The following is a 26,860-nucleotide window of genomic DNA, read 5'->3' on the forward strand; positions in this document are numbered from 1 at the left end:
GGCTACCATTCCAAGCTGCAATCATCAGGGTGACCACCAGAGGACAGCAAAGATTTTAATCTTGCTCTATCTCTTTGCTGCGGTAGCCAACTTGATTTCTGCAGGTTCAGATCTGCAGAAATCACTTTTGTTGATTATGCAATAGATAAATATTAAAATTAATCATCATAATCAGTCCACCAGAAAATTATCTTGCACACACTCCATTGAAATAAACAGGAGCTGGCAAATGGTGCTTGCACGGTATTTTATTCAGTGAATCACCTGGTATTTTGTTAATATCTGCCATCTCCTTTTGGAAGCCACCAGATTTTTTTTTTAAAAATAATAAAATTGAGGAATCCCTGCCATTAATTCCTTTGCTACCCTAAAGACCTCACACAGAACCCTCTATCTCAGAAACAATTCATGAAATTCACATTTAAAAAGTAGCCCTTAGTTAATTGGATTCAAATGTTTGGGGCTCTGTGCTTCTCTCTGATACACAAACGGGTGCTTATTTCAGCGTGCATCTTACGTCCGGTGAAAATTAAAAGAAAAAGCTACTGCAATAGTGTTCTCTTTGAAATTAGCATTTTACAGGGTTGCAAACATATCATTCCTTTACTTCGGAAAGCCCCGGTGGAATTTCACGTTAATTACCTGAACTACAACATTTCAAGCACATCAGATTTCCTTTCAAGGTATTAGCCTATTCCTTAACCAATTACCCACATTCTCCTTTACTTATTTCAAATGTGACCTTTCGTTCGGATTTGATTGCAAGTTTCCTGCTGAGAGTGTGTAACTATCTCTGGGTCTAAGTATGGCTATTGTCTTCACATGTGATGACTGCGGTTAATTTTAATACACTTTGATGGCTGGAGAACAAATAAGTGTCAGTGACAAAGTGCAGAGACATTTGAAGGAGGATAAGCTACCACTTTAATGAGTGGGGATCAGCAACCTGAGAGGCCTGCTAGTGACGACCCAAAAAACCTGCAATCCAGACGCAGAGGAATGTTTGAGTCTCTGCAGGTAATGAGGAACTTGTTACTGTGGCTTACCCTGAAGAAGCAAACTAAAAACCGAATAGCGGCCGAAGCCAAAAATAGCTGTAATTATTTTGAACATGTCTTGCTTCCCCAGCTTTGCCATAAGATAAAGAAGTTGACATAGAGCTGGAAATCAATGGTGGGGTTCGAAAAAATTTATTGCCGGTTCGGTGGGCATGGCTTGGTGGGCTTGGCTTGGTTTGGTGGGAAAAATCTCCATTCCCTCCACACTCCAGGGGAAGGTTACTGCGAAATCCCCATTTCCTGCCAAACAGCTGGGACTCGGGAGGCAGAGAATAGATGCGGGCAGGGCCAGTCAGAGGTTGTGCTTACCAGTTCTCCGAACAACTCAAAATTTCCGCTACTGGTTCTCCAGAACTAGTCAGAACTTGTTGCATACTATCTCTGCTGAAAATATTAGGCATCTCTGTTGGAACTGGGTGTTGGATGTGAGTCGCCATATTTGCAGAGTCTCTAACTAGAGGCAATAGCAATAGCAATAGCAGTTCGACTTATATACCGCTTCATAGGGCTTTCAGCCCTCTCTAAGCGGTTTACAGAGTCAGCAGATCGCCCCCAACAGTCTGGGTCCTCATTTCACCCACCTCGGAAGGATGGAAGGCTGAGTCAACCTTGAGCCGGTGAGATTAGAACCGCTGAACTGCAGATAACAGTCAGCTGAAGTAGCCTGCAGTACTGCACCCTAACCACTGCGCCATCTTGGCTCTCATTGGGCATTTTTGGGCCTCACCTTGGGCATTTTTAAAATGTAAATCAATTTTATTATTTATTTATTCAAGGCACAGGGGGTTGAGCAGATTCAAAATAAGATAAAGAGTACTACTGATTTCATGTTGCACACTAGTTATATTTTGTCAATAAAAAGAATTGCCACCACAAACTGTTGCCCATAGTACCTTATCTTCATGAGCGCCAAAACTAAGGTAGTGATTGGTTAATGTCTGCTCTATTATATGGCTGGAGGAGTAGGATATACGTAGATATATAATGATCATTTACTGATTACATTTACATGGTGCTATACACCTAGCCATCTTGGGCATTTTTAAAATGTAAATCAATTTTATTATTTATTTATTCAAGTTCTGTAGCTGCCCATTTCCAACAATGACTGTTGAATCATAGTGAACCAATTATACCTTCGAGACCGCCTGCTGACACATACCTTCCAGCGACCAGTAAGATCCCATAGATTGGGCCTCCTTTGGGTGCCGTCAGCCATACAATGTCGGCTGGCGGGCCCTCGGAGGACCAGCTCCGCCCCCTCCCCAGAAATCCGGACCCTACCCACTCTCATGGCCTTCAGGAAAGCTGTAAAAACTTGGCTGTTCCGGCAGGCCTGGGGCTGTTGACCTCACTATTGAGGTCCGGCCCCGACTAGAATGAATGTATGATGGATGATTGTTGTTTTAAATTGTATTGTTTTTATGTTTTTTTATATATTCTGTTTGTAAGCCACCCGGAGTCCTTTGGGATTGGGCGGCATATAAAAGTTTTAAATAAATAAATAAATAAATAAATTATTATTATTGTTATTATTGTTATTATTATTATTAATTAGACTTATATACCGCTTCATAGGGCTTTCAGCCCTCTCTAAGCGGTTTACAATTTTTTTTAGCAAATTGAGTCAACAACTTGCCCCCACAGTCCGGGTCCTCATTTCACCCACTTCGGAAGGATGGAAGGCTGAGTCGACCTTGAGCCGGTGAGATTTGAACCTCCGAACTACAGATCACAGTCAGCTAAAGTGGCCTGCAGTACTGCACCCTAACCACTGCCCCACCTTGGTTCATTAACATATAAATAAATAAATATCCCTACCTAATCAAGTGGATTTTCATCTGAAAAGACATATAGGAGCCAAATTATAGAGTTTCAACCAATAAACTGAAAATAGAGAAACACATTTATTTTATTTATTTATTTAGTTTGTCAAACCTGTACGAGATAACAGGTATAAGCATGGACAGGAACACAGGAAATGGGTACAAATAAATGGGGACAGTAGGACAGGGACGGTAGCCACGCTGGTGTGTTTATGCACGCCCCCTTACGGACCTCTTAACAACGGAGACAGGTAGTGCATTCCAGGCATTGACCACTCTGTTGCTGAAGTCATATTTCCTGCAATCGAGTTTGGTGCGGTTTACCTTGAGTTTGTATCTGTTGTTTGCATGTGTATTATTGCGGTTGAAGCTGAAGTAGTAGTCATTGGCAGACAGGATGTTGTAGCGGACAATTTTGTGTACTACGTTTAATAGTGTTTCTTCATTTCTCTGCTGCATAGCAAACTGTTAACCACCTTATGTTATATAAAATACATAATATGGCACAGACTACCACACTAATAAGAATGGTGCAGACCAGTGGTGGGATTCTGCCGGTTCGCACCTATTCGGGAGAACCGGTTGGTAACTTTCTGAGCAGTTCAGAAAAACAGTTGTTGGAAGAAATCTCCTTTTGTTTTTTCCCCAACTTTACAGGGCTAATCCTGTAAGGAAGGCAGGCAGGAAACATTCTGGTGTTGTTTCTAGCCTCATCTTTATTGCCCTGCTTACAGAAACTGCCTCTCCGGTTAACCCTTATTACATTGTAACAGCTAAGGCGAATCGCCCATCGCTGTTAAGACCTGGCTGTTCCGGCAGGCCTGGGGCTGCTGATCTTGATTGACCTTCAGCCCCACTAAGATCGAGTGCATGTTGTGTCCTATTTTAATTTGTTCTGTCTTATATTTTAAATTTTTAATACCTTCTTTTTTAAACTGTCTTTTATGTAAGCCGCCCGGAGTCCTCCGGGATTGGACGGCATACAAAACTATTAAAATTGACAACTTGACAAAATTGAAGTGAGTGATGCTGAGTTGGCCACACCCACCCACCACCAAGCCACGCCTACCCAGCTGGTCATTAGGGCAGAGAACCGGTTGTTAAATTATTTGAATCCCACCACTGGTGCAGACCCTCATTGAACATTGCAGTGGTGGGTTTCAAAAATTGTTTGAACCTACTCTGTGGGTGTGGCCTCCTTTGTGGGAGTGGCTTGCCACCCATGTGACCAGATGGGAGTGGCTTCCCGCCCACGTGACCGGATATGAAGATGCCGACGACACTTGTCAGAACCACCTTAAATTACCTCACACACAGCACTGGCATGCATAAGAATAGGATGTAAACGTGTTTTTTAAAAGGCATCTTTGGTTTGCGTTAAAACAACTTCAACACACGCAATGTTCTGATTGCACCACAAACACAGTAGTCATCCTTACCTTTCACAGAGGCACTGAGTTTTATAAATATGAGCATGATAGTGTAGAATAATCATATCCAAGGACCAGTGGTGGGTTTCAAAAAATTTTGGAACCTCTTCTGTAGGTGTGGCCTGCTTTCCGGGTCCACTGGTGGAACCTCTTCTAACCGGTTCGGTAGATTTGACGAACCGGTTCTACCGAATAGGTGCGAACTGGTAGGAACCCACCTCTGGAACATTTCTGCTTACACATTCAGTTTGGAGCCAAATACAGTTAAAGGGTGTATTCAAATCTGTCTCACAGCAGCATAAGCACTAGGTATCAAGCTGATTTCTGCTACAGAGGAACTATCATGCAGAGGATGACATAGGTATTAATGGGGGAAGGAATCAGCTCACTTTTTAGAGCAGGAAAAGCATGAACCTTTTGGAAGCCCACTTGGATCAGTGGACTGGGTGTTTAACATTTGAAACGGGGGCATTCCAGCAAGGACCAGATGTCTGTGCCTACAGGGAGAAGCAGCCCACACAACATCTCCTATGGCGCTTTTGCTGGGGCAGACTTCACTGTGTCCAGCTCACAAAGTTGAATTAGCAATAGCAATAGCAGTCAGACTTATATACCGCTTCATAGGGCTTTCAGCCCTCTCTAAGCGGTTTACAGAGTCAGCATATTGCCCCCAACAACAATCCTGGTCCTCATTTTACCCACCTCGGAAGGATGGAAGGCTGAGTCAACCCTGAGCCGGTGAGATTTGAACAGCCGAACTGCAGAACTGCAGTCAGCTGAAGTAGCCTGCAGTGCTGCATTTAACCACTGCGCCACTAAGCCCTTCCCACTGCTTCTTCTTCTGATTTATTCATGAAACTATATGGCTTTTCACCACTGTGTACAATAGTTTCATGAATAAATCAGAAGAAGGAGCAGTGGGAAGGGCTTAGTGGCTAAGACATTGAGCTTGTTGATCAGAAAGGTCGGCAGTTCAGTGATTTGAATCCTTAGCGCTGCGTAACGGAGTGAGCTCCCGTTACTTGTCCCAGCTTCTGCCAACCTCGCAGTTCGAAAGCATGTAAAAAATGCAAGTAGAAAAATAGGAACCACCTTTGGTGGGAAGGTAACAATGTTCCGTGCGCCTTCAGTATTTAGTCGTGCTGGTCACATGACCACGGAGACGTCTTCAGACAGAGCTGGCTCTTCAGCTTTGTAATGGAGATGAGCACCACCCCCTAGAGTAAGGAAAGACTAGCGCATATGTGCAAGGGGAACCTTTACCTTTACTTTTAAGGAGCAGTGGAGATATTGTTTCTTCACCTAGAATTACCAAGAAGTTGGCTAACCTCTGCCAAACCTAGCCAAGCTTCTTATGTATGCTAATAAGCTACTGGGGAAAAAAAGGATTGTAATGAGAACCTACATGTCCATTTTATTTGATCACTGAATTTATATTCTGCCTTCCTTCCAAAAACAGCAGATGATAATACAGTCATATTAATATTAATAACAACAGCAACAGAAGGAAATCCGCTAACAATACAATCAAGCACAGGGATAAAAGACACAACTACCACTCTGCAAATTAAAGCTCACTCCTGCAGGTAGAAGAAATGTTAATGCCAACATTCAGTTGAAATCTGTTTTTTAATCTATCCAGTTTTGGCGGAAAATCCATTTTGTTCATGTCTATAGTTAAAATACTTTGAGCAGGTTTTATTCAAATGCCTTTGTTGTCTGTAGAGAATGTAATCATCACTGAAGGGCTGAAAATAAGCTTTCGTGGAGTTTTTCAGCCTAGGAAGCTAAATTTCTCAGAGAGGAAAATGCATGATTAATAAAACAGCCGTACATGAAAACAAAAAGCGGCAAATTCCCTAGTAAATAAGTTTGGCTGTCCCTGTTCTGGTGCCAGGAGACTGGAGAGGCTACATGATCTGTCATATCGCATGACAATTTTAGAATCTCATCAACTCCATAAAAATTACGTTGTTGAAAAAAATGCATCTCTTTATGGTTTTTACAGGGGTGGGGAGGGATGAAAAGGAGGAGGGAGAATGCCAAAGGAATTAAACCTCACCTTCTTCTTCTTTTTATACTGGCACAAAAAATGAAATTGTAAATCTAGCCATGTCTAATAAATTAGCACTATAAGACTTGAGATTAAGCTCTCAGAAACCAAACTCAGTTTAGCTGATTAAAGGGGCCCTTACCTAATACACACCCAGTAGCTATCTGTCATCACCTGAATCCATCATCTGTGGAATGTTGTTCGTCACATAAACATTCTGAATGTAACTGATCAATGTATGTCCATTTCACTTATAGTCATGGAGTGCTCTAGATGACATTTTATTGAGCTATTATCCAGTAGCTTGCACATGGGCAAAAGGCACATCCTTGAAGAAGAAATCTTTGCTCAGGTGACGCTACAATGTAAAGCTTGAGAGAGGTTCAATCCCTTGTAGTCCAGGGACTTCCTTGAACTAGTTGTAGCTTTCTTGATGACAGTAAATTCTTCTGATATCAAATCTCACCTACCTACTCCAATATCCTAAATTGGACAATGTGCTTGCTGATTTTTTTTAATTGTACATTACTAACCAGTATCTCCTCAAAAAGTACTATTCAATCCTTTCTTTTATCCACCTTCTTCATACATAGGTTTTTTTGGCAGCGTGACCCGACAAATGCGCGCACGACAAAAGCGTGCCGACGAAACCGTGGCGCAAAACCCACGATGTCATAAACGCGCCAACAAAACCGCTCGCACAAAAGCGTGATTTAAGTTAAGGTAAGGGTTAGGGTTAGGGTTAGGGTTAGCATTAGGATTAGGGTTAGGGTTAGCATTAGGGTTATTAGGTTGTTATTAGTTGTTTGTTGAAGATGCGCTTTTGTCGGTGTGCTGTTGTCGGCGCACTTCTGCACGCATTTGTCAGCGCGATTTCGACCTTATGGTTTTCTTGCCGCAGTTTCATCAGCGCGCTTTTGTCGAGCGTGCATTTGTTGGTGAATCTTTTGGCAGATGGGTAAAAATACTAGTACTCACTAGCACTGCTGTCCAAAAATAAGGAGTATGGCCATCAGCAAGAAGGTTGTTGGAGAGAAGTCATAAAGCATGTGTGTTTCCTTATATACAACTTGACAACTTGACTCCTTTATATTATTCCATTATTTATTTCCTTTCCTGCCTTCAGAAAAGTTTCTTGGCATCTTCATATTTTCAACATAGTTTAATTGACATTATCAGATGTGTTGGGCTTCCCATAATCCACAACCAGCATGATCATTGCTACTGTTTCTTCTACACAGAATGACTGGGAAAGACAAAGCACAACACCAAACCATCTTTTCCATCTATGGTGAATTCAGATCTCATTCAGATCCTTTCACAAAACTGTTTGCACTCCTAGACAATTCTATCTAGGATCCTTAACTGACTACTATATACATACTCTTACATAAATCAGTTTGTTTCCACTTCTTCTCAACAGGCATTTAATATGGGGCTGCCCTTGAAGAGCGTTCAAAGACTTCAGTTAATCTAGAAAGCAGCCGCACGAGCGATTGTGGGTGCACCTAGGTACACCCACGTTACATCTATCCTCCGTGAGCTGCACTGGCTGCCCATTGGTCTCCGGACACGCTTCAAGGTGCTAGTAGTTACTTTTAAAGCCCTGCATGGCATCGGACCTGGGTACCTGAGAGACCGCCTCCTGCCAATTACCTCCCAAAGACCGATTCGATCGCACAGACTTGGCCTCCTCCGGATTCCATCTGCCAGCCAATGCCAGCTGGCGAACCCCCCGAGGGAGGGCCTTCTCTGTTGCAGCTCCGGCCCTCTGGAACAATCTCCCCGTTGAGATCCGGACCCTTACTACCCTTCCGGCCTTCCGTAAAGCTACTAAGTTCTGGCTGTTCCGGCAGGCCTGGGGCTGTTGAAGTATCCAGCCCCACTTTAATTGTGAATGTTGTTGTATTTTAAATTTTGTATTGTCTTATTTATTCCCCTTCCCCTTTTATTGTAAGCCGCCCGGAGTCCTTCGGGAGTGGGCGGCATACAAAACCAATAAACTCAACTCAACTCAATATAAATAAATATGGGCATAAAAAGGTTCTTTCTCTCTCCTCAATACATTTTGAACTGCATAATGCTTCATAATAATGCTTTAAAAAGGAAGTGTAAGTCCATTGAAATCTTGCATAGAGTTTTGTGGAGTTTGGGTTAATCGTAAAGGTAGAAGTCAACCTCAATTTTGTGTTCCTATATTCATGAAAACATGGATGCAAATAAGTCTATCATCATTGACATCAGGCAACTCTTGAAGTACTTGTGGTTTAAAAGGGCTCTTAGACAATACTTTCCATTTTTTTTGAAATGGAAAGTATTCCTACCCATACTGAGGAATAGCCTTTCTTTTTAAGACAGCAGTCATAAGTGGCCGCAGCACTTAACTGTCTGTTGCAGAGAGAGCCGAGGTAGTGCAGTGGTTAGAGTGCAGTACTGCAGGCCACTTCAGCTGACTGTTATCTGCAGTTCAGCGGTTCTAATCTCACCGGCTCAAGGTTGACTCAGCCTTCCATCCTTCCGAAGTGGGTGAAATGAGGACCCAGACTGTGGGGGCGATATGCTGACTCTGTAAACCGCTTAGAGAGGGCTGAAAGCCCTATGAAGCGGTATATAAGTCTAACTGCTATTGCTATCTTGAAAAAGCTAAACAGAACTGGCTGGATGGGGAGCTTGGTTGGGAAATCACCAGAAATCCCAGAGCTATAATCTAGACACGGGGTTAAAAAAAATCCTGGAAGAACAAAATGGCAAAGTTGTTCCAAATAAGGGGGTGGGATGACATGGAGACATCCACATAAACACTGCAAACGCTATACCCAAAACGTAAGCCAAGGAGTTTATGCTCCTCAGCCTCAATAGTTGGGCAGCCCCATCCTTAGCATCCCTGAGGCTGTTTATATTATCAGGCAAACAGATTAGAAACCCTTGGCCCTTCAGCTTGCAGCAGCTCCTAAAGAGACCTTCCGTTGACTAGAAATAACTCTGTCCTGAAGCTACTATTTTAGAACTGGTTCTCAGACCCTTCCCCCTTTGGAACACTTATCGTGGATTTCTGGACCACCCTCCTCGTTACTCCTTTTTTTGGAGAGCAAATAGCACAAGTACTAAGAAACCAACAAATAAATTGGTCTCATAAAGGAATTGTGTCTGTGGATTTTAGATTTATGTTTCTTTCTGATAACATACATTTCAACACAGATGTTATTCCTGCGGGCTAGGTGATAAGATTATCGTATCAGTATGAAACTTCTAAACGCTAAAGCACCATGTTTACATATAATGCTGACCCATAACACGATTTCATTTTGGCTTAGCGCTATATGAAGCCAACTAATTTTCATTTAGAAAACCAGGGTTATAAAATTTATGGCTCAGTGCAATGTGTGAATCCAATCTGGTGAACCTGTGACCCTGTCATCCTGAATTCTCTATGATATTTTCTAAAATTAATAACAAAGTGATAGATAGATAGATAGATAGATAGATAGATAGATAGATAGATAGATAGATAGATAGATAGATAGATAGATATGATAGATAGAGATAGATGATAGATAGATGATAGATGATAGATAGATAGATAGATAGATAGATAGATAGATAGATAGATAGATAGATGATATAGATAGATAGATGATAGATGATAGATAGATAGATAGAGATAGAGATAGAGAAAGAGAAAGAGAAAGAGAGAGGGGGGAGAGATAGATAGATAGATAGATAGATAGATAGATAGATAGATAGATAGATGATATAGATAGATAGATGATAGATGATAAATAGATAGATAGAGATAGAGATAGAGAAAGAGAAAGAGAAAGAGAGGGGGGAGAGATAGATAGATAGATAGATAGATAGATAGATAGATAGATAGATAGATAGATAGATAGATAGATAGATAGATAGATATGATAGATAGAGATAGATGATAGATAGATGATAGATGATAGATAGATAGATAGATAGATAGATAGATAGATAGATAGATAGATAGATAGATGATATAGATAGATAGATGATAGATGATAGATAGATAGATAGAGATAGAGATAGAGAAAGAGAAAGAGAAAGAGAGAGGGGGGAGAGATAGATAGATAGATAGATAGATAGATAGATAGATAGATAGATAGATATAGATATAGATATAGATATAGATATAGATATAGATATAGATATAGATATAGATATAGATATAGAAAGAGAAAGAGAAAGAGAAAGAGAAAGAGAAAGAGAAAGAGAAAGAGAGGGGGCAGAGATAGATAGATAGATAGATAGATAGATAGATAGATAGATAGATAGACAGACAGACAGACAGACAGACAGACAGACAGACAGACAGACAGACAGACAGACAGACAGACAGACAGACTAATTTGAGTTAAGAATTTTAAGCTGACAACTTTGTATTAATAAATGAAATATAGAAAACAGCTGGTGGCACCTGTAATTGGTACGGCACAATTATACCATGTTAATTTTGAGACTGGCAGGTAACTTGGCAGGTTTCTCTGGTAACACCAATTATCTCTTCATATAAGAGCTTTTGGGACTCCATGAATCCCACCAGCTTAAAAAAAATATAGTGGGAAAGCTGAATTACAGGATCAAGTGAACTGAGAATTTTTGCCGAGTACAGGGAGCCCTAAAAAAAGCAGAGCTCTGATTGTATCTTTGCCGAGTAAAGCTCAATTTCTCTGCCAGTGGGATAGCTCGGTGGCTGTTTTTAGAACTATGATGCCCTCTAGGAGAGAAATAGTTATAGAATGACTATGGCAGGACTAGCCATTTCATACTTGTTCAGTTGAGCTATATAAATCTTGCAGAAGGGGTGGGGAGGAGGGAAATATCCAGGAGAGGAGAGTAGCCAGAGGCAGATTTCTTCTTAAGAAATTCCCCAATGGCCAGGGCTATTAAAAAAAAAATGTTGGTGTTTAAAGACTGTACAATTCTGACAATAAAACCAATTCAGATTGCAACCAGCACCAAATTAATTGAGGAGCAAGCAACCTTTCTCTTATGACCCTTAGAAAAAAAAAAAAAGAATGGTCCACAATTTAGAATAGGTAAAGTAAAAAAAAGGCCTGTTTGCAGTTATATGAATGATATCTCATTACGGCACCCTATACCTTATTGTCGTGGCCCAGCAGGAGCCGTTGGAGCTGCCACCAGACTCCGACAGCGAGGGGCCCTCTGAGTCGGCTCTGGAGGATGTAGAGGACCCTGGACAGGGTTCCGACTCCGAGCAGGGCGCAGAGAGGCTGGTTGGCCACCAGGAGGCGCCTGAGCCTTGGTCCAGTGGGGAGGAGACAAGGGAGAGTGAGCCGGACACCAGCAGTGAGTTGTTCCTGGATGCATGGCACCGAAGAGCTAATAGGCGGCAGGAACAGTTGCGCAAGTACAGGAGGTAATTGCACTCAGCTGGTGGTCATTAGGTTCCTCTCCAGACTATAAAAAGACTGCTTGTGCACACGCCCCTCTTGCAGAAGTAAACGCAGGAATTAATGTCGGAGAACATTATTGTTAGCTTGGCAGGCTGGATTGCTGCCAAGCCTTATCTGTGCTGGATTGCTGCCCAAGCTTGTCTGTGCCGGTTTGCTTCCAAGCACCTGTCTGTCTGTTAATTAAATGCCGTAACTTATCTTTGGCTCGGAGTGTGTGTTGGTGTGGGACGAGTGGGGTCAGAACACTTATCCTCTTGCAAACCCAAATACAAAGCCTAATGAGAAACAATCCCTAGAAGGGTTTTTGTCTTGGTGAGCAAGCGTGTATGGGACACTTTCTGAATTCAAAAAGCCAAATGAAGGTCTAATTTCAAGAGACCCATTTTAAAATATATTTCTGCTGCAGGTTGCCCACCCTGACCTAATGATTACATTATAAAGTTACCTCAGAAACTATGTTCCCAATCATCTCAGGCTAACACGGAGAGAAATGAAGTACAGGGAATCATTCATGGGCTGTGTGTAAATTACTTGCTCTATCAATGATGGTGGACTACAAACCATGATTTTGTTCACACAACCCCTTAAAAATGCATTTTGTTGTAGCCCTTATGATACAGGTAGTCCTTGCTTAATGACATTGGTTTAGAACTGTTCAAAGTTACAACGGCTTTGGGAAAAAAGTGATGAATAATCAGAACTCGCACTTACAACTATCAAACATCCTCACATTCACAGGATCGTGATCATGCTTTTACGGTGATCACAGTATCCTGCAAACATTTGATCGCCATTTGCAAACTTCCCAGCCAGCTTCTGACAGTTGGACATGATCACAAGTCATGATCATGTGATGTCTTACTTAATGACAACCAGAGCTGTGGGGATTGCTGCCACTAAATGGAGTGGCCAATGTTTCGCTTAATGACTGCTTTGCTTAGTGAAGGAGTTGCCTGTCCCAATTGGAATTAAGTGAGGAGTACCTGCATAGGATAAAAATGAATAACCTGCAACCCCACAAATCCAGGGTTCACCGACAAATGTGCGCTCGAGAAAAGTGCGCCGCCGAAACCGCGGTGAGAAAACCACGAGTTCTAAATCTCGCCAACGAATGAGCGCACAAGCACGCTGACAATAGCGCCCCGACAAAAGCGCGCCGACAAAAGCGCGCCTTCAACAAACAAGTAATAACCGCGAGTTCTAAACCTAGCCCTAAACCTAACCCTAAACCTAACCCTTACTTTAACTGAAATGGCGCTTTTGTGGGTGCGGTTTTGTCGGCGCGTTGTTGTGGGTACATTTATGACATCGCGGTTTTCTCGCCGCGCTTTTGTCATCGCGCTTTTGTCGTGCGCACATTTGTCGGGTCACGTAAATCCAAAGGTTCACACTTCACCTCAGTGAAGGGTTTTAGGCTGCAAAAGCAATCCAATTTGCCATGACAAAGAAAAACAATGACCTCTTTTGTCCCAAGGCCCCAAGTCACTTCCAAGGCTGCTCCAACTTGAGCAGTAGCCAAAGGTATTTCCAGGCATTCTTTGTCCAGCGAAATTCAATAACTTCTTCCAATGTTCGGAACTCTGATGAATAAAAATTGAATTTTAGGTGGCAATTTAGTAAGTGGAACACCAACAGAGACGTGCAGTCACTAGAGGCAGGGGAGGCGTGGCCTCACCAGTCATGAGGAAAAGGAAAGAATTTTAAAGAATTTTTTAAAAATAATTAAAGCCAGTAGTTGCTGCCAGATTCACAGTGACTTGGAACAGTGCTTTGTGTTAACCATAGGAGGATGCCAGAGAACTTGGGGCCTCTTTTGCATAAGGAATTTTTCGCCTTTTAAGAGTTAAGCAAGGGTTAACAAGCAAAGAATTCCTTATGCAAATGAGGCACGTATTCTGTCGCCTCCTGTAGAAGGCATTTTTAGAGGCTTTTTAGAGTTCTCTGGGAGCAACTAGCTCAGTCTGACAGAGCTCTGGCTTTTCAAGAGGGGAGGGCAGGGCAGGGAGAAGCAGAGATGAAATCGTCTCTGAAATAGCTGGAAAAGGTGCGTGTGTGGAGAGGGGGGAGGAATTCAAAAAGTTTGATCGGAAGGCAGCAGGGGAAGGGGGGGTATGGCAGAGGAGCTGCTTTCAAGCCTTTGGAAAATATATCCAATCCAACTTCTGTGTTTGTGTTTGAGAGTGAGTGAATGAGAGAGGGATCGAAGTTCTCTGTGTGCGTGTGTGTGTTTGAGAGAGGGGGGAGGGAGGGAGAGAGGGAGGAAGGAGGGGGAGGGAGAAGAAAAAGAATGGGAAAACTTATTTTGCAAGAGGGGAAAATGCTGTCGCTTTAAATTGGAACTGAGCATGCCTGGCTGTGGAATTCTGGGAGTTGAAGTCCACAAGTTAAAAAGTGCCTCACCAGGCCTAAAGCTGACCGCACGTCACTGAACAAAAAATACCACTTTTACTAAACTGGATTTGTATCGTTTAATATGTCTGTATCACTGGAGTTTATACAAGGTAAATGTTGATTTCCAATTTTTACCTGTTTTTTTATGTTTTTGCTTTTTTAGTTTGGTATGCCACCCTGAACCACTGGACCAATAAATTGGAATGAAGGAATGACTCATTCAATGCGTGAATTATATTCACAGTAGGCAATCCATTTCCATTGTGTCATTGTTTCAGAGACATTTCCTTACCTAAATAAAGAAATTCAATGATCAATGGCAAACCAAGAAGTTGTCAGAGTGGGAACAACTTTCCATTTTCGGCTGGCTTCCCCATTGAGTTTCCTTGTGGGACGCTGGCAAGGAACATTGGAAATATTCTTTACTTTCTTCCTCCCTCGCTCCCAGCTTCCCAATTTACTTTGCTTGTTGAAAATTAAGGCAAGGGATTTCAAGGTGGCTCAGAAATGGATACCAAATGTTGAAAATGGCTAAAAGAGGTTACCAGGGCAAACATGGAATGGAGACCCGAGAACCTTCTACTAAGCATTAAACCAGAAAACATAAGCAGTTCAATTTGGCATTTGAGCCCACACATAATTGTGGCCGCAAGAATAACTTATGCACAATTTTGGAAATCCACTACCATACCGTCGGAAGATGCTATAATTAAAAAGATCTATGAATGTGCAGAAATGGACAGAATGACGGGTTGGCTGAGGGACAAAGGAGAAACGGAACATTATCTTAGCTGGAACTTATGGTATATGTGGGCGACAAGGAGAACAGCAGGGACTTAAAATGGGGAAAGTTAAAAGTGAACATGGGTATTGTAATAGATCCCTGAATTTTGTAATGAGAAGATGTGTCTTAGAGACCCTGTCACCGCGGGGGTGGGGTGGGGGTTGTATGTTTAAAATTGTATTTGTATGTTTTACTCTTTAAAAAATGTATAACTAATAAAGGTTACTTTAAAAGAAAATGTGAATCATATGAGCAGAGTAGCATCCCAGCACCACTGAAGCAGCCACAACTTTCCCTAATTTCATTCCTTTGAGAGTCATGGATCCCAGATTTTGGACATATTCCGTAAGTTAGCTCATTTGAAGTACCTTGGTTCAAAAAAAATGTTGTCCTATGGTGTAGTGTTTTGTATAGTTAACAGAATTTTAGCTTTATTTACTTCCCAATAACAGGAATAGATTGGAGAATATTTCTAGGCAGTTCTCTGCAATAAGCCTTCTTCTGGATATTGACACTCACTAAAACACACTCAGTACAACTGCTTTAGAACAACTGCCTTATAACAATTTAATGACTTTTTTTTTTTTACTTCCAAAGAAATCCCAGAAGGAATCTTTCCGCATAGATTAGTTCCGCCATCCCATGATCATTTAAATAGCACATTTTTGCTCCGTTGTGTGTTTTGAGGTGCTGCGACTCCTACTGTGTCCAATATTCCAATAACCATGTACAAAACATTGACAGAGTTTGCTGTTTTCTGAACAAATGAATCCATTTTTCCACTGGTGCTTCAATTGAATTACTGGCTTCATTCACTCTGCACCAGACCTTAAAAAGTGTTCTTCCCAAGTGAATCGCCAGTACGGTGCTCAGCAGCATTATAAATCTTGCCCCCTTAAGGTACGTATTTTGTACATGAAGTTGTGTGACAGCTATTCCAAAGAATACTTCTAAGCTATTTGAACTGAGCTATATTTACCAGATAAATATCCATTTACCAATTTAGAGGCTTTTTACAGTTCCTCTTAATCCCCCCCTCCTTTTTTTTAATATCCAGAGCCACATTAAGTTGGGTGGCTCATAAATATTCTAACTAAATAAATTGCACGTACAATTTCTAGATTGGAGATGTTTTTTTAGTAGCTGGTTCCTTTAGGATCTCCTTCCAAGATTTGGATAAACATCATATTTCTGTTGTAGCATCAGAAACAAGGACAGGAACAAGTGTGAAATTATTATGAGCCTCCAACATCGAGCAATTAAAGTAACATGTTCTAACATTTCTCTGCTATGCCTACTACTGCAAAGATTTGTAAACTGTATTCCGAGAAACTCTGTACCTAAGTGGAAGTTCAATAATAACAAACTTTTATGAAAAATAGCTGCCTACCTTGGAAAGATAAACTCACACTGAAAGCATGTCCTAGAATGCCCTCAAAGACATTTTATTTCCATTACAGAGGGAACAAAAATCAAATTGAAAATAGTTCTTTTAACATAATTTGTTATCCAATATCGCTTTAGCAGACCAAGTCAAATCTTATTTCTCTAAACAAAACAAGCAATTTTGAAAGACATAGACATTTGGAATACATTGTCTTAATAGCCTCTTTCAATGCAACATTAAACCAGAATTTAACTTATTATGAACAAGCTGTAAGATCACAAGACCCTGTGGTCCCTTTCTTGGAGTGATTTCCAACAAGTTACAAAATTTCACTTCTATGTCAAATAAACAGCTTTACTTACATACCAGGGGTGGGTTCCTGCCAGTTCTAACCTCTTCTATAGAAGAGGTTCCACAAATCTACAGTGCCGTTTAGAACCGGTTCCAGCTCCCTCCCCCCTGCCCATCATCAAGATGAAAAGCGAGAGGAGGAATTCTGGGAGTTGAAGTCCACAAATCTTAAAGCTGTCAAGTTTGAACACCCCTGGGGTATTTTTTCTAAAGGGTTAGGGGTGCAAGGGTCTTGTAACTTGACAGCTTTAAGACTTGCACACTTCAATGCCAGAGTTCCTGAGCCAACATTTTGGTTGCTAAGCAAGAGCGTTGTTAAGTGAGTTTCAGCACATTTTACAAGTTGGCCACGCCCAGCCAGTCCCATGACTGCCAAGCCACTCCCACCCGGTCACATGGCTGGCAAGCCACTCCCACAAAGCAGGCCACACCTATAGAAGAGGTTCTAAACAATTTTGAAAACCACCATTGTTACATACACACTTGTTTTTGTTCAGTCACCTCTAACTTTTCATGAAGTTATAGATATTATTTTGCCAGGGTTGATTGGTCAGTAACTATTTGATTTCTTGTAAGCTTGCTTGCTTGCTGGTTTATTTATTTACTTACTTACCTATTTATTTATTTAATATTTTTGTGGTATTGGACCTGGGTACTTGAGAGACCGCCTTCTGCCAATCACCTCCCAAAGATCTATTAGATCCCACAGATTAGGCCTCCTCTGAATTCCATCCGCCGGCCAGTGTCAACTGTCGACCACCCGGAGGAGGGCCTTCTCTGTGGCTGCTCCGGCCCTCTGGAACGATCTCCCCGTGGAGATTCGGACCCTCACCACCCTTCAGGCTTTCCGCAAAGCCGTCAAGACCTGGCTGTTCCGGCAGGCCTGGGGCTGATGAGTTCCCGTCCCCACTCGAATTGTTGTGGCTGTTGAGAGTTTTAAAATTGTCTTCTGTATTTTGTTCTCTTTTTGTTTTTTTCTGTATTGTTCCCATTCCCTATTGGTTTGTTAGCCGCCCTGAGTCCCTCCGGGAATAGGGCGGCATACAAGTTTAATAAACCTATAACCTACCTATAACCTAATCTCCCTCAGAGAAGGTCTCTGGACAGTGTACATTATCAATATATGAACAAAGTATAAAATTAATATTAAAATGTTAAATATTTTTAAGGTAAAAAAAGTTCAAATGTAAGATTATGACATAAAATTTGAAAAGAAAAATTCCAAGATATCCATTTAGCTTGAGTTAATACAGGATGGTGTATTAACTAATGGGGGAGCTCTCATGGCGCCAGCTAGCCCTACAGTTGTATTATCCTGTGTCCCCTAAATGAGACAGCAGAACCAAGTTTAGATCCCGTTATGGAAGGCAAAGAAAGTAGGAGCTCCCCTATAGAAGGCTCTCTTCATAAACCCCACCAGTTGAAATTCTTTGATTGAGGGGTCTGCGGCATACTTCCCTTGATCTAACTGGAACAGGTTTATTTATTGAATTTATATTGCCACCTCTTTGCCCATGGCGAATTACTACAAAATCACTACAAAATTCATCATCAAGCTTTTGAACTCTCAGCTGAGAGAAGTGAAGAACTTTGCAACTTTAATAAGATCTGGCTGTTCAGGCAGGCTGGGGGGCTGTTGAAATAGCCAGCCCCTCGGGAACTATGAATGTTGTGTATTTTAAATTGTTGTTTGTCTACTTGTCTATTTACCCCCTTCCTTTGTTATTGTAAGCCGCCCCGAAGTCCTTCGGGAGTGGGCGGCATACAAGACCAATAAAACTAAACTAAACTAAACTATGCCGCCCACTCCCTAGGGACTCTGAAAAGAAAAGAAAGTGTAATCTTCAAGATCATTACATAACTGTAGTTTAGTTATAAATCTGAACTACTGTAAGTCACTGGACATAAGGACATGATCTGTAGGCTCTTTTCAATGGATAGTTCTAATTTTATATCAATATCTTTCAACAGTTACGGATGAAATAAAGAATTCTACATCTGTTACACTCTATTTCAGGGTAAAATATGGAATTAAGAACAGGTATCCACAATGGCTTTTAAATATATATATTTTATTCTATAACGAAAAAAGAAGTTCATAGCCAGAAAGATACATGTATCAGTGATGATGCTTCTGCTTAAACTGAAGTCCACAGTAGCCACATGTTCCTGTTTTCGTATCTTTGTCCTGCAAATATAAATGGTGAAAATAAAATACATTTTTATCATTTCTGCACATTTATACGTTCATATAAACTTCCTGTCAAATGAAAAATTATTTCTCATTTAGGGGAGAGGGGAGGTGAGCTCCACTTAGCAGGCAGCTCTTTAAGTCAGCCCTCTGCAATGTAATGTAGTTTCTTGAAATGCAACCGCAGCTTGTAACCTTCTCTGTCTGCTTCCCCATTGGCCTTTTGGGGAAGCCAGCAAAGAAGATTGCAAATAGTGATGCCATGATCGCAAGGCATTTGGCAACCAGTTGTAAATGCAGTCACGTGATCATGGAGGGGAGGTGTTTTAGAATGGTTCTTTAAGGCCATAAAACACCCTTTTTGAAGTCATCACAACTTTGAATTGTCAAGAAATGACTGGTGGTAAATTGAGGACTAACGATTTTTTTTTTTTAATTTGCTAGCCAATTTCATAACATACGCCATTGAAATAAAGCAACCCACTTGAACAGCAATTCTCAAACATTTTGATGTCAGGCCTCTTTACATGATTGAGAATCCCAAACAGCTTTGGTTTATGTACGTTATATCTACTGATATTTATAATACTACAAATTCCAATTGAGAAATTTAAAAAATATTATTTGATTTCGCAAATCCCCTGAATGGGTCATGGGGACTCCTAGACTAGAGTCTGAGGATCATTGCAGTCCAGAAGACATTCCATTAAAAAACCTCAACATATAAATTCCTGCAGGTAGCAAAATAACGAGAATAAAAACAGATATGAATATGGGTTAATACAAAATGGATAATGAACAATGGATTACACTTAAAGAATAATTGGAAATAGACATACTTCTAGTGACCCACAAAACAGAACGCAACCATAACTACGGATTATCAATATATTTTTTTCACTTCCATTATAAGTAGAACAATAGCTGAATTTCTTAGGAGCCTGCACATATTTTTCTAAACATGATGATAATAACACTGAACATGGACAATTGAATTACAATTGAATTACATTACCAAATTTATATACACTTTAGGATGGCCCAAAGCTCCTCTACCACCATCACACCATACAACTCTAGTTTCGACTTCACTCACAGGTTGTTCAGCAATTAAATCAATTGCAAAGTTTTCATTCACCTACAACAGCGAAATAGAAAGATGTTTCATTATGTAACAATTCAAGCAATACACTTTGTTTAGCAGTAGTGATACAAGTAGTCAATCACAACATTCTAATACAGAGTAGTAATTGATTGGCTGCCTTCAGTAACAAATTTATGTTTCACCTTTTTTTTTAGTTATCAGGAGTCATCATCAATGAGATTATTAGCATATATAACATAAGAAGGAAAGAAATCAGTCTGGTTTAAATAAAATGCCAATTAACTTTGCCAGATTATTTTAGATATATCTACATTGTATTTGTGTTGAAATAACCAGTCTGAATTATATGAATAGCACAAGGGTGTTTTACATTGATGACAAAGTTTTTTAAGTGGGCTTACCCATAAGTTATAAATTCTTTCAACTGTATCACATGGAAACCTACTGTCATTTGAGGGAATGAAATGGGCTAACTAATAGGTTTATTGATTAAGACATCAACTGTTTGCTCACAAGACAATGACATTTTACAACGAAGTGATTTAACATTTCATCAATACCTGGAGAAACTACAGATTCACAGGAAACATTTCTGACTCAGATTTTACCTCTTTCTGTCGCCCAACAAATCGAACCTTCCTGTAGTCTTTTTCTTCATAAACCTATAATTAAAGAAGGAATATATTCAAAATAACATCAATTCTGATTTCAGGAATCTGGAACAGGACCAAAAAAAAAAGCATGGTTAATAGCGGTTTCAGATATTCTGATGCTATAGAGCAAAGGAACAAATATTTTATGGAAAACACAATATATTCAGTATTAAATAGAAAAGAATCCTACATTATTTTACAAATGAATGCTGCTAGATTTGGAAAAATATTTAGCTCTATTTCACGTATACTTTTCATATAACATTCAATACTATTGATACCATTAAGCCAAATATAATGGATAAAGCCACATGTATAAATTGTGTTTGTTCTACTTTGAAGAAGTTTACTATACTTTTTCAATCTGCCAATTGATTCAAGGTGGTTGGAGATTAGCACACCTAAATAGTGGCGTATTACTTTCTGCCTGGATTTTTATTTACACTATTTTAAAGGGCTAGTGTTCAAAGCAGATTTAGAACTTTAGCAAATCATTGTATTAAAAGATATTAGGAAAAGATGGGTTATTTTTTCACCTCAATATTTTTAAAAACATGTCATGCTGCCAGCGTGCCAGAATAAGGTACATATAGAGGCAATTTCATGGAGAAATAGCTGTGAATAACTGGATGCAAGAAACAAATTACAGGCAGCCTTTACTTAATAACCACTCACTTAGCTACTAGTTGAAATCACAACAGACCGTCCCAGAGCCTAATGGCTCAATTTTGAAGTACCAATGGTCTACACACACCCAATCATGTGATCCCACTTTAGACACTTGGCAACTGGCTTTCATTTATGGCCATTTACAGCATGTTAAGAGTCAATGACTTTTTTTGTCAGTTTCTAGTACTATTTCTAGTTTCTGGCTGAAAATGTTCATTGGGGAAAATGCGTTCACCTGCAATGTTAGTTTAACAGCTACAGTAAATAAGATTGTATAATTGGACATGGTCCTATGACAACCCACTCAATGACAACTTATGATTGTAATTCTGGACTCGATTCTGGTTGTAAGTTGAGAACTACCTGTAAATGTGAAAAAGATTGCAGTAGTCGTACTTCAAGATTTATAGGCATGTGGCTGAAATCTCCATTAAGAATTCAGTTTGGTGCCAGGGTTCCTTCTGAATTGGTCATTGATCTTGGACATCCATAACTTTTATTGCAAGGAAGATCTTTTTATAGAAAGTTCTTTGGCTGATAAACCAGATTTATGAATACCCAAAAAATCTTGACTCGTGCCGATAACCGTGAAGTATAGATATGCAAAATGTTCCTTCACATGGAAGAAGATCCCAAATATAAAATGCAACAGTATTTGTGATGAGCCCTTGAAAACTCCACATAGCTCTTTTGTTCAAACAGGTTCTTTGGCTCATCTTTTAAGCCCAATCCGCCTTGTCATTAGGGTGTTTAAAATCTTACAAGGCTCAGACCCAAATTGCTAGTAGAACCAGCATTTAATTAAGTCATCAATATGCACATATAGCATTCCCCGTGGAGATTCGAACCCTCACCACCCTCCAGGCCTTCCGCAAAGCCCTTAAAACCTGGCTGTTCCGACAGGCCTGGGGCTAAAGAGTTTTTGCCCCCCTTCTCGAATGGTATGACTGTTGTGTGTTTTTAAATTTTGTATTGTTATGTCTCGTCTTTTTATCCCCGTCTGTACCTCCTTCCCTGATTGAATTGTGAGCCGCCCTGAGTCCCCTTCGGGGAAAAAGGCGGCATATAAATGTAATAAATAAATGTAATAAATAAATAAATAAATAAATAAATCAATCACATGCTGTGGAACCTACCACAAATGCATCTGACAATAACTTGACTTTTTCCTATGGCAGGCACTATGTTATGGAACAAACCAACGAGAGATAAAGTTAGCCCTTTCCCTATAACAACCTAGGATGGGACAATAACCATATTCTGACTGAGACGTCTTACTGTTTAGTGTCTTAATATTCATACTAAATTTTATCCTAAATGCTTCATTTTCCTTTTTAGTGGTATTCTTAATGACTGTTTTAGCTGCGTTCTGTAAACTGCAAATGATAGCAGCAAATACAATTTCTAAACCAATAGCTAATTTACTGTATGCGTATTATTTTTCAGATCAAAAGTACCACTTTAAATTAAGATTTAAAGAGTGTCTTCTTTTTTTTTTTTAAAGATACTTAATCTAACAACAAAATAAGCATTGCCACACTAGAGACCTTGTGTGCTTTTGCAGGACATAGCAGCCTAAGTATAAAAGACCAGGATTTGCACTGATATGATACATGTTTTGTTGTTTTTATATGTTTTACATATTTTGTTGTTTCATCACGGTTCATATCAAATATAAAAGACAGGGAAACCCATCCAGTGACTGACTTATAAAGCCTACTAAACAAGTTTTGGGACATTGAACACAACATGGCTTTATAAATTCTTCAATTTCTTTTAAAACCCCATCTAGAACTGAGTGCATGGTGTGTTCTTTTAAATCTATCTTTCCTCCCCTTATATTTTTATTTTGATTTTATTCTGTATTGTAAGCCGCCCGGAGTCCTACGGGATTGGGCGGCATATAAATGTTATTAAATTTAAATTCAAAACTTTAGAATGGACATAATGTGGATGTCACGATTGTCAATAAGAACTAAAGTCACCTATTATATTACTTCAAGCTCATGAACTCCTTTCTTTAAAAAAAGAAACTGGGATTCTTATCTTAGAAAGATAGAAACGTAAGAAAAGTGAGAGCAGGAAAAAAAAAACTAGTGATCCCACTGAGCCTGCTGCCCTTTTGAGTTTATTATTTTATATTTTTGTGTCCTCAATGCAAGATGGGCATAAAAGAATCCACCCTCTGCCAATCTCTTCGTTTTCCTTTTTTTAATTCCCTGATGGTGGAATGAATATCCAGTTTATTTTCTAAAATCAAGCAAGCGCTGACCCAAAACTTTCCCCTCGCTGCAGCCCATGATGATGATGATAAAGGTATATTATTTTGCAGGTGGTTTCACAATTCCTGGGTCACATTGCTTCCACGGATTAAATTAACAGGCATAATAAAAAACAGGCATAGCGAAAATCATCCGCAGGGAGGAAAAACCAGGGAGAAGAAGTAATAACAGACCATCCTCAGGAGCTGGGAGGCATTTGTGCCACTCACATCCTTCCTTTCAAGGCGCCTGTTCATTTCAGTCATTTGAATCAATGGTCTTCAACCTTGGCCACTTTAAGACCTGTGGACTTCAACTCCCAGAGTTCCTCAGCCAGCTCCAACCTTGGCCACTTTAAGACCTGTGGACTTCAACTCCCAGAGTTCCTCAGCCAGCAAAGCTGGCTGAGGAACTCTGGGAGTTGAAGTCCACAAGTCTTAAAGTGGCCAAGGTTGGAGACCACTGATTTTAAACCTCAAAGCCAACCTAGCAGCCACAACGTAGAAGCCGTTCTTGGGCCCAAAAATATTCCGACTACAAAGGCCTGAGAAGCGGATTCCCCTGAAGCAGAGCCGAAGGCGGAGGAGGAGGAGGAGGAACAGGCAGGCCGGACCTTCCGAAGACAGAAATTAAAGGGGGGGGATCTCCGCATCCCCCGAAAGGTCGAGGTTTACTCACCTGTCCCGTGTGCGTCACCTTCTCACCGGTCGGACTGGTCACGACTCCGTAATCCCTCCGCAACGTTATCCGCGCAGAAGCCGGGGCCGATTTACCCCTCAGTGAAAGGAACCCCGCGCGCAACGCCCCTCGCAAGGGCAAGGCGGCCGCCGCCATTTCGGTAACTCCCGTTCTTCGCCTTTCCCCCACCCCGAACCGACTCCGCCCACAAACAAAGCTACTGCGCAGGCGCGAGCCGGAGCGGAAACACATGCCCCGCCTACCCACGTCTGACGCAATACGCAAAAACGTTAAAAGGAAAAAAAAAAAGCTCCACGTTGATGAACCGTCGCTGCTGCTGACCCTGAAGCCTGACGGTGTGTTTGGGGCTGTAAGTTTGGTGGATGTTTGGCGTTAACGGCGTAAGCTTTAGTTCCTCGGGGCAAAAAGGGTTGATTTGGCGGTAGGATTCGGAAGCGGGAGGGGGAAATAACAGAACCGCGGTTTCTTGTTCTACGGCTCCGCTGAAAGCGAAGGCCGGACCTGCGCATGCGTGTTTGGATCCCCCCGCTGGGTCGTTTATTGCGCAAGGACATCCAATTCGGACTCCTTGCGGCCGTTGCGGGAATTGCACGTTCCAATATCAATATATCCAATATCGATTTGTTTTCTTTGGATGGGGTGGCCTATAGTTGCATCTTGCGAAATAGGTCGCTTTTTAAAAAAATTGCATGGAAAACGGTGGCGCAGATCTGCAGTTTGTGTCCTCTGCGTTATCAGATAACCACGTAGGAACAGAGTTGTGTAGTTACTCTATTAGAGTGAAAATGTAAAAGGAAAAAGGCAAGAGCTGCTGAGGTCAGGCTGGGTTAGCTGCTGCCAGAGTCCCCAGTGGATGACTCTGCTTAACTGTTTAAAAAAGCCTCTTTAGAAGAAAGAAGGAGAGAAGAAAGAGAAGAAAGTGGGGGAGGAAAGAGGGAGGGAAGGAAGGAGAGAAGGAGAGTAGAAAGGAAGGAGGGAAGAAAGGAGGGAAATTAAGAGAAAAGAAAGGAAGGAGGGAAGGCATGTGAGAAGGAGGGGGGAGGGAGAGAGGAAAGGGAGGGGGAAGGAAAGGAGAAAAGAAAGGAGGGAAGGAAGGGGAGTGGAAAAGAAGAAACGAGGGAAGGAAAGAGGGAGGGAGGGAAGAAGATACCTAACCTTTGATGTCTATAATGATTTTGATATTATGGGAATGTCTCGAAACATAGTCAAATGTAAAGCAAAACAGTGGTGGATGTTGTATTGTCTTTTACAAGTTATTGATTGTTGTATTTTTCTTTTAGTAATAAAAATAAATAAATTAAATTACATATTTAAAAAAAGCCTCTTTAAAAAGCGCCCTCTACAGGAGGAGGCAAGAGAACCACGTGCCTCATCTACATAAGGAATTTTTCGGCTTTTAACCCTTGCTTAACTCTGCTCCAGTGATCATAAAGATAGACTAAATGAGGCACGTGGTTCTCCCGCCTCCTCCTGTAGAGGGCGCTTTTTTAAGAGGCTTTTTTAAACAGTTAAGCACTAAGCAGAGTCATCCACTGTGGCAGCAACTATCTCAGCCTTTTTCCTTTTAATTTTTCTTTTCTTTTCATGATGACAGTGGTGAGGCCCTGCCTCCCCTGACTACAGGTCACTGTAACTCTTAATGACTGTTTTCCTTTTTAGCTTGTTCCCTGGATTTTTCAGCATGTCACCTCTGCTCTTGAGAAGTTTGTTGGCGGCAACAGCCAGAACAACCCAGTCCCTAAACTGCAGCTTGGCCTCCCGCTTATTTTCTTCCTGGCTCCTGAGATGCTCAAATACGGTCACTCCCTTGCTTGGTCCACCTGCTAGCAAGGCGCCGAACGCCCATCTTTTGCCTTTCCTCTCATGCTGCCCACATTACAATTGGCAGCCTGTCGCTGGCATGAAGTGCAAAGTGGCGATCAAGAAGCGTTGCAAAGACTGTTACTTTGTTCGCAAAAAGGGCCATTTGTATATATACTGTAAAACTTTCCCGCGACATAAACAGAGGAAGTTGTAAAACTGTCCTAACTGCACATGGAAAACCCACGAGGCCAATCAAGGGTTAACTCATTGCACAAAATAAATACGTCTGGAGATAAAGTTTTGTGCAAGACTTTGATTTTATAAGTATGAAACCTGTCAGCAAAATGGAAATGATTATTTTTGGCTTTTTAGATATTGCTTATTTTAAAAACAATTTTGTATGTTGTGTCATCATAATTGCAATAAGTAACTCTGCCGCCTTCCTGGACACTATGTAAAATTCTGTCAAATGCAAAATATAAATTCAAAGCAATATGTTCCAAGATCAGAGTATCAATATCACAGAGTTAAACATGTGGACTTTGAATTGAAAATGTTTTAAAAAATGCTTATATCTGTTGCATTGGAATCTACTATGTTGATGTACTGAGCCGAGGTGGCGCAGTGGGTAGAGTGCAGTACTGCAGGCCACTTCAGCTGACTGCTATCTGCAGTTCAGCGGTTCAAATCTCACTGGCTCAGGGTTGACTCAGCCTTCCATCCTTCCGAGGTGGGTGAAATGAGGACCCAGACTGTGG

The 26,860-nt window shown here is 40.9% G+C and overlaps 1 protein-coding gene and 1 long non-coding RNA gene across 2 annotated transcripts; one reads left to right on the plus strand and one right to left on the minus strand.

Annotated features, from left to right (window-relative positions):
• Positions 1 to 18,772: 18,772 nt before the first annotated feature.
• NDUFS6 (NADH:ubiquinone oxidoreductase subunit S6) lies at positions 18,773 to 24,484 on the minus strand. Its single transcript, XM_032220093.1, has 4 exons — positions 24,279 to 24,484; positions 20,626 to 20,679; positions 19,928 to 20,050; positions 18,773 to 18,909 (listed from the first exon to the last, which is right to left on the minus strand). Exons 1-4 carry the CDS (start codon positions 24,432 to 24,434, stop codon positions 18,841 to 18,843), a joined length of 402 nt encoding a protein of 133 aa, XP_032075984.1. The 5' UTR covers positions 24,435 to 24,484; the 3' UTR covers positions 18,773 to 18,840.
• Positions 24,485 to 24,560: 76 nt separating this feature from the next.
• On the plus strand, positions 24,561 to 26,604 carry LOC116510499. The gene is made up of 2 exons (XR_004255651.1): positions 24,561 to 24,648; positions 25,959 to 26,604. It is a non-coding gene; the product is annotated as an uncharacterized LOC116510499 (long non-coding RNA).
• The last annotated feature ends 256 nt before the right edge of the window (positions 26,605 to 26,860 follow it).

Source organism: Thamnophis elegans, chromosome 6, assembly GCF_009769535.1.
Source record: "Thamnophis elegans isolate rThaEle1 chromosome 6, rThaEle1.pri, whole genome shotgun sequence".
In the NCBI taxonomy this organism is placed as follows: Eukaryota; Metazoa; Chordata; class Lepidosauria; order Squamata; family Colubridae; genus Thamnophis; species Thamnophis elegans.